This window comes from Leiobunum rupestre, chromosome 1 (assembly GCF_980474605.1).
Source record: "Leiobunum rupestre chromosome 1, qqLeiRupe1.1.hap1, whole genome shotgun sequence".
Lineage (NCBI taxonomy): Eukaryota > Metazoa > Arthropoda > Arachnida > Opiliones > Sclerosomatidae > Leiobunum > Leiobunum rupestre.
The window spans coordinates 25,055,052-25,064,003 of record NC_143384.1 but is presented as its reverse complement, the minus strand read 5'-3'; the positions used below and the strand labels follow the sequence as shown (position 1 = coordinate 25,064,003).

At 38.5% G+C, this 8,952-nt stretch overlaps 1 protein-coding gene across 1 annotated transcript; it reads left to right on the top strand.

Moving 5' to 3' along the window:
• The first annotated feature begins 1,268 nt into the window (after positions 1-1,268).
• LOC149961972 (uncharacterized) lies at positions 1,269-2,230 on the top strand. The gene has a single exon (XM_090163244.1). It carries the CDS (start codon positions 1,269-1,271, stop codon positions 2,181-2,183), a length of 915 nt encoding a protein of 304 aa, XP_090019370.1. The 3' UTR covers positions 2,184-2,230.
• Positions 2,231-8,952: the final 6,722 nt, after the last annotated feature.

Genomic DNA, 8,952 nt, shown 5'->3' with positions numbered 1-8,952 from the left:
ATTTACCAAATTAAATATATTTACAAAATTTATCCAACTTACTTGTATTTACTCAAATTCACCCAATTTACGTGTATTTACCTAATTTTTCCCAATTAACTCGTATTTACCCAATTTAAGAATATTAACCCAAATTTAACAAATTGACATATAAATGCCAGAACGAACCCAATTTACGTTTATTTACCCAAATTTACTCAATTTACGTACAAATACTCGTATTTACCCAATTTAAGAATATTTATCCCAATTTACCCATTACGTATTTTAACTCGTATTTACCCAAATTTACCTAGTTCACCTATATTTACTCAATTTAAGATTATTAACCTAAATTTACCCAATTTAACAAATTGACATATAAATGCCAGAACTAATCCAATTTGCGTTTATTTACCCCAATTTACCCAATTCAAGTACAAATACTCGAATTTACCAAATTTAAAAATATTTACCCCAAATTGACCCATTTTACGTATATTAACTCGTATTTACCAAATTTACGTTTATTCACCCAATTTACGTATATTTACCCAAATTTATCCAACTTACTTGTATTTACTCAAATTCACCCAATTTACGTGTATTTACCTAATTTTTCCCAATTAACTCGTATTTACCCAATTTAAGAATATTAACCCAAATTTAACAAATTGACATATAAATGCCAGAACGAACCCAATTTACGTTTATTTACCCAAATTTACTCAATTTACGTACAAATACTCGTATTTACCCAATTTAAGAATATTTATCCCAATTTACCCATTACGTATTTTAACTCGTATTTACCCAAATTTACCTAGTTCACCTATATTTACTCAATTTAAGATTATTAACCTAAATTTACTCAATTTAACAAATTGACATATAAATGCCAGAACTAATCCAATTTACGTTTATATACCCAAATTTACCCAATTTACGTACAAATACTCGAATTTACCAAATTTAAGAATATTTACCCCAAATTGACCCATTTTACGTATATTAACTCGTAATTACCAAATTTACGTTGTGGGGAACTAAAAAATATATATTTATTTATCTTTCGTATTTATTTTTAAAAAAAGGAAAATTATAAAAAATATTTTTTACATGTATATAAGTTCAGATACTTTTAGAAATAAAGTGAGTGTTCAGACTGAAGTCTATCCTGGTCCGTACCTACCTTCCTACTTGCACCATAGCTGCTTTACCCTAGCGTGGAGGAAGTGTTCCACAATTGGTGACTCGGACGTGCAGTCATTACAGTCAAGAGCGAGGCAATGAACGATCATTCTGATGACGAAACTACCACATTGGCCGATCAGGTTCGTCGATTAACTGAACTTTTAAATCAAAAGAAATTGCATGAAGACGGAAAGGGGGATCAAGCTATGGGTGGACAGGAGATATCCCGTGTAACGATCAAACTCCCACAATTCTGGAAGGACAACCCGGATCTCTGGTTCTCGACGGTGGAATCGCAGTTCAGAATCCATCGTATCACTTCGGAGCAAACGAAGTTCGACTACGTGATTCAGTCTTTGGATCAATCTATCATTCTTTACGTGTCGGACATACTGAAAGCCCCTCCTGAGGCTGCATATACCACGCTCAAGACCCGTATTATAACGGCTTTCTGCGAGACGGATGCAAAGAAGTTACGTACGTTGCTGGGAGGTATGCATATAGGTGATCAAAAACCCTCCCTTTTCCTGCAGACAATGAGAAATCAAGTTGGTTCTCATGCAAATGACGCCATTTTGAAGACCCTTTTCATGGACCAGCTTCCTGAACAGGTACGGGGTATTCTGGTTATGAGTAATGAGAACGATCTAGACAAAATTGCAGCTCAGGCGGACAAGATTGTCGAAACTATCCGTCCAACTACGATATCAGCCGTTACTAATCACACCCCAGTAGCTGCAGATTCAACACCGGTGGAGTACTTGGTACAGCAATTGAACGAGCTAAACCGGAAATTTGATAACCTCAGTCGTGGTCGTATCAGGAAGAGAGAGGCTGGCCATAGTGAGCGGGGTAAGACCCGTTCACAGTCGAGAGGTCGTTCTTTCAATCCTCGTGGCAAGCTTTGTTTTTATCATTTCCGGTTTGGGAAGAAGGCAACGAAATGTCAGGATCCTTGTTCATGGGTCCGTTCTCATTCCGGTAGCAAGCAACCGGATTCGGAAAACTAGAGGGCCAGTCGGAATTGGCGGAAACCGGCGTACATGGCCACAAATCCCGTCGATTATTTATACATGATAGGACGTCGCAGCGCAGTTACCTGATTGATACTAAAACTAATATATACATACCACCTACTAACGTGTCTTTGTGAATAAAATAATAATACTGAAATAAAATGTAACATGCGTGTCGATCTCTGTCGGGTTTAAGGCCTAAAAGTCTTTTAAGACTTGGCCATAATCTGTAATTTATTATTCATACTTTTTGGCAATCTATGAAATAAATTGAATTGAATTGAATTGAATTGATGTATCGGTCATTCCACCAACGAAGCAAGAGAGACAGAACGCTCAATGCCATTTAAAACTTTTTGCCGCAAATGGTACACGCATCAAGACGTATGGGACGAAGTCGCTTCAGCTTGATCTTGGTCTACGCAGACATTTTTCTTGGAGCTTCGTTATTGCAGATGTTGGGAAACCGATCATTGGGGCCGATTTCATAACAAACTTTCACCTACTTCCCGATCTGAGATTGAAGAAGTTGGTAGACAGCAAGACGTCACTCAAGGCCCATTGTAAAATCATCAACTGTCCTGCAGCAAACATAACGACGATCTTTGGTACGTCGGAGTTTCACAAGATTTTAGAAGAATACCTTGAAATAACTCGTCCTTCCTCGACGTTGGAGCCGCCAAAGCACAACGTCTTCCACCACATTGAGATTACTGGTCCACCGGTCGTCGAATGGGTCCGTAATCTCAACCCAAAGAAACTTGCGACGGCAAAAAAAGAATTCCTGGAGATGGAAAAGCAGGGGATTTGTCAACGATCACGAAGCAATTACGCCAATCCGCTCCACATGAAGCTAAAGGATAATGGCGAATGGAGGCTATGCGGAGATTATCGGGGACTGAATCGCCGTCCCCGACCAGATCGATATCCTTTATCAATAATGAACAATTTTACTGGTAACTTTGCAGGTTGCAAGATATTTTCCAAATTCGACTTGGTCAAAGCTTTTTATCAAATCCCGGTGAATCCTGACGACGTCCATAAAACCGCAGTCATAACGCCATTTGGACTGTGGGAATTCTTAAGAATGCCGTTCGGCCTTTGCAACTCGTCGCAGACCTTCCAGCGATTCATGGACGAAGTATGCAGAGGATTAGACTTCGTATTTGTCTACGTTGACGATGTCATAATTGGATCACCGGATGCTGAAACGCATAAAAAGCATCTTCGGCTCCTGTTGGAGCGTTTCATAAATTCGTCGAAGTCGAAAATCGGAGTGGAGCAAGTTGAATTCCTTGGGGATCTGGTCAACTCAGGTGGGATCGCTCCGCTTCCGGGCAAGATAAAGGCCATTGTTGAATATTCTAGGCCAGTGACAGTCTCCGACCTTCGCCGGTTCCTGTGTATGCTGAATTTTTATCATCGTTTCATAAGGAACGTGGCCAGGTTTCGGGCGCCGTTGAATGAATATCTGAAGGGTGCCCAAAATCCTATGGACTCCTGAGGCCGAGATAGCATTCGACGCTTGCAAGAAAATCCTTCAGGGAGCTACAATGTTAGCCCATCCAAGAGGAAACGCCCCTCTGGTATTGAAGGTCGATGCGTCTGATGTCGCAATTGGTGCTGCTCTGGAGCAGGGGAACGGGGTGGACGTCGAGCCACTTGCGTTTTTTTCAAAGAAGTTGTCGACTGCGCAACGAAAATACAGTGCATATGATCGGGAGCTTCTTGCGGCGTATTCAGCGGTGAGGTACTTCAAGCATATGCTCGAAGGTAGGCAGTTCACTCTATATACTGACCATAAACCTCTTACCTTTGCATTTCATCAACGATTGGACAAAGCAAGCCCGCGACAAGCGAGGCATTTGGACTATTTGGGGCAATTCACAACGGACATTCGTCATATCCGGGGCTCCGAAAATACCGTCGCAGATGCGTTGCCACGAGTTGAAATCGACTCCACCCAACGGGAACCATTGGATTTCCAGAAATTGGCCGAGGCACAGCAGGCTGACGGCGAATTGAAGACTCTACTAGCTACGTCAACTTCGCTGCAGCTGAAGAAAATCGCGGTTCCCGATACAGACGTAATTCTCTATTGTGATACCTCGACTAATCAGATCCGGCCTTATATTCCTCAGACTTTTCGGAGACACGTTTTTACGAATGTCCATGGTTTATCTCATCCGGGGATACGGCCATCACGTAAGCAGATGGCTCAACGTTTCGTATGGCCCTCGATGAACGTCGACGTAGCAAGATGGGTGAGAGCCTGCGTACCGTGTCAGAGAAGCAAAATTGGTCGACATACCATCAGTCTTCATGGTCGTTATCCACTTCCGGCGCAAAGATTCTCAGATGTCCACGTTGACTTGGTGGGGCCACTGCCACCATCGGAAGGGTACTCTTATATACTTACCTGCGTGGATCGTTTCACCAGATTGCCAGAAGCGTTCCCGATGCGTGATATCACGGCGGAAAGCGTCTGTCGGGATTTCTACGATGGCTGGGTTGCACGTTTTGGTTGTCCGGACATTGTGTATTCGGATCGTGGGCGTCAGTTCGCATCTTGTCTTTTCAAGGACCTCGCAACCCATCTGGGTGCTTGCCATAAACAGGTCACGGCTTATCACCCCCAAGCAAACGGGATGGTCGAGGCAGTACACCGACCACTCAAGGCTGCCATCATTGCGCGGGGCGATGATCAGTGGACTCGGTCCTTACCGTCCGTGTTATTGGGTTTCCGGACCGCTGTCAAGGAAGATCTTAAAGCCGGTTCAGCAGAGATGGTCTATGGTGAAACACTTCGATTGCCTGGCGATTTCTTCCGTCCTGCTCAACGAGGGTGCTGTCCGGACGACTTTCTCAGCTCCTTGCGATCAGTCATGGAGTCAGTTCGCCCGGTGCCTGCTTCTAATCATGCCAAGCAGAACGTGTTCGTTCACAAAGAGCTACCAACTTGTTCCCACGTATGGATTCGGCGGGATGCGGTTCAGAAACCTTTGCAACCAAAGTATGATGGTCCATTCGAGGTGCTAGAAAGACACGACAAGTATTTCAAGCTTCGCATCAAGACGCGTACTGATAATGTCTCAATCGACCGTATCAAGCCAGCGTTTGTCGAGTTCACTGAGTTGCCGAGGGTAACGCTACTTGGACCGGCGGCGCTACCGAGTCTGAAGCCAAAGAAAAGAGTGACATTCGAGGATTTACCTGGTTCTGCGTGCCAGTATACGCGGTCTGGAAGGTGTGTTAAGCCTCCCTCCCGGTATACCGGGCACTGGAAGGGGAGTAATGTGGGGAACTAAAAAATATATATTTATTTATCTTTCGTATTTATTTTAAAAAAAAAAGGAAAATTATAAAAAATATTTTTTACATGTATATAAGTTCAGATACTTTTAGAAATAAAGTAAGTGTTCAGACTGAAGTCTATCCTGGTCCGTACCTACCTTCCTACTTGCACCATAGCTGCTTTACCCTAGCGTGGAGGAAGTGTTCCACAACGTTTATTCACCCAATTTACGTATATTTACCCAAATTTATCCAACTTACTTGTATTTACTCAAATTCACCCAATTTACGTGTATTTACCTAATTTTTCCCAATTAACTCGTATTTACCCAATTTAAGAATATTTATCCCAATTTACCCATTACGTATTTTAACTCGTATTTACCCAAATTTACCTAGTTTACCTATATTTACTCAATTTAAGATTATAAACCTAAATTTACCCAATTTAACAAATTGACATATAAATGCCAGAACTAATCCAATTTACGTTTATTTACCCCAATTTACCCAATTTACGTACAAATACTCGAATTTACCAAATTTAAGAATATTTACCCCAAATTGACCCATTTTACGTATGTTAACTCGTATTTACCCCGTTTACGTGTATTTACCCAAATTTACCCAATTTACCTATATTTACCCAAATTTACCCAATTTACTTATCGTTACTCGTTATAACTCAAAATCACCGAAATTTCGAAACTTTACCCAATTTAGGTATATTTAATCGTAATTACCCAATTTAGGTATATTTAATCGTAATTACCCAATTTAGGTATATTTACTCGTAATTACCCAATTTAGGTATAATTACTCGTTATTACCCAATTTAGGTATATTTACTCGTAATTACCCAATATATGTATATTTACTCGTATTTACCCAATATATGTATATTTACTCGTAATTATCCAATATATGTATATTTACTCGTAATTACCCAATATATGTATATATACTCATATTTACCCAAATTGACGTATATTGGTCCAAATGTACCAGATTGAGTTATGATGTGAAATATGTTTCTAGTTGATGAAATTTTTAATATTTTGATATTTAATATTAATATTAATATTTTGATTTTACCATGTTAATTTCCATAGAGAAAATAAGTTTTTAAGTTGTCAAAATCATTTTTGGTTGCCATGGCAAAACGAAAGCCCATTCTTGTCCACCCTTTTAGGGATTTTCAAGTTACATGAAGGTCTACTTACCACCCGAGTTTGAACAAAATCGGAGATAACCACCTCGGGTAGTCTCCTTGTAAGTAAATTTGTAATTATCTTTAATAGTAAATTACTTTTCGATGAGCGAGTCGTCCAGATGCCGGTCATAAACGCATAATTACAATATTACGATCGCAATGTATTTGTAACATTTAAATTTTTATATTTTTTAATAGAATATTTTAACGTGATACGTTTTTTAATTAGTAATTAATTCCCTAATTAAAAAGTTGTAATTTTCTTAATTAATAATTTCCTTAATTAATATATTAATAATTTCCTTATTTTATAGATTTATAATTTCCTTAATTTTTAAATTAATAATTTCCTTAATTTTTAATTTAATAATTTCCTTAATTTTTAAATTAATAATTTCCTTAATTTTTAATTTAATAATTTCTTTAATTTTTAAATTAATAATTTCTTTAATTAATAAATTATAATTTCTTTAATTAATAAATTATAATTTCCTTAATAAAAAATAATAATTTCCATAGTTAAAAAATAAATAATTTCCATAGTTAAAAAATAAATAATTTCCATAGTTAAAAAATAAATAATTTCCATAGTTAAAAAATAAATATATAATTTCCATAGTTAAAAAATAAATAATTTCCATAGTTAAAAAATAAATAATTTCCATAGTTAAAAAATAAATAATTCCATTAGTTAATAAACTAAAAATATAATTAATTAATTAATTCCTCAATTAGTAAATTAGTCATTTCCCCAATATTAATTTCTAGTTTGTACGAAAAAGAATTAGGTCCCATTGAATGCATTGATAATTAAGAATAAACTGCAATCAAATCCTTTCGAAATGATGTTGATAAGGTTCGTATTAATTATGAATCTATGTATCCCAATTTAGAGCTGGCCCATTGAGTTGAGAATAAATAGAGGTACAACTAAATCTGGCTGGCGCGGGACCAATTTCTTTCAATAAGGAAACTCTATCAACCAAGCACGTATATAAGGGGGGGTTTAGGGGGTTTAAACCCCGCCCTTAGGACTCGATTCCTTTCTTACGCAACATTAAATGTATTAAAAAACTTCGTTTGATACACGTGCGGAAATGTCATTGTCACTCGTCCCGAGTCTGGCCAGTACTTTAAATTTGCGTTATTGCTAACGAAAAATTTCGCGCTCGCTACGCTCGCGATTTAATCTGGTTGTGTTATAACCCGTCCCCCCCTTAGACTTTCTATACCTACGTGTTTGCTATCAACTTTATCGTTCTACCAGGGATCCTGGCAGTTATAGAGATGCGAAACTCCCTATACCCTAAGCAAACCAGTTTTTTTTTAAATTTTGCCGATCGCAGCGACGCCTGTACGTGGGGAGTAATCGCAGAGATCCTAGGATTGTTACCGTTGTTTACAATTTTTGCGTCTCTCGGCTTGAAACGGGCGCTTCCTTCCGGCCGAAGGGCGGCGCTGATGCTTGCATTTTTTGTCAGGTTTTCGGCGGAGTTTCGCATCTCTATAACTGCAGGATCTCTGTTTCTACCGTGGCGGCATCTGTCTCTGGTGGTGGCCTCTATATGGCAATTGAATTTTTACGCGAATCTGACGCGAAATTAAAATGTATGATTTCTCGTAACAAACAAACCTTTGAAGTTGTTTAAAAATAATTTTATTCTGTCAACACCATCCTTTTTAACACAAGTTACGGTGAGTTAGCTAATAATTATTTATTTTTAGCCATATAACTTTACAAAATATAGATGGCGCTACCGCCTAATTATAAAGATGAATTTCGTACAGTCTTCTCAGAACAGGTCCCGCGTAACCATGGCAACCGAAATCGTAATTGTAATTCTAGCAGTATTATTCCCAATTCAATGAACTGGCCAGATTTTCCTAGGGCCTTGCAAACACTAAAACGTCTGCTGGCTATTCTTTGGTCCTTGCAGTGGAAAGCCGCCTGACCCCGTTGCAATCATAGACATATTAAATAAAATAGACCACCGGCGAATAGGCTAAGCCTAACAATAAACATGCTAGCAAGAACTAGCAGTCGTGAGGTAAATTCAGTAAAAAGCGCCATCTTAAATAAGAATTCGAAATTATCAAAACTTATTTCGTGACATCTACTGATGGCTACAAAAAAGAACAAGCGCGAAATTCGACGTAGGGTTTAAAGAGACGCAAACAAGTTTGATATTTACAAGTGCTAAAATCAGAGAGTGTAAAGATTATGAGAGGCGTCTCTTCCTATTCCCGTAACGTTAA

What these genes read in the sequence shown, in the direction of transcription:
- LOC149961972 (XM_090163244.1), top strand. Translation starts at nt 1,269, where the DNA reads ATGAACGATCATTCTGATGACGAAACTACCACATTGGCCGATCAGGTT.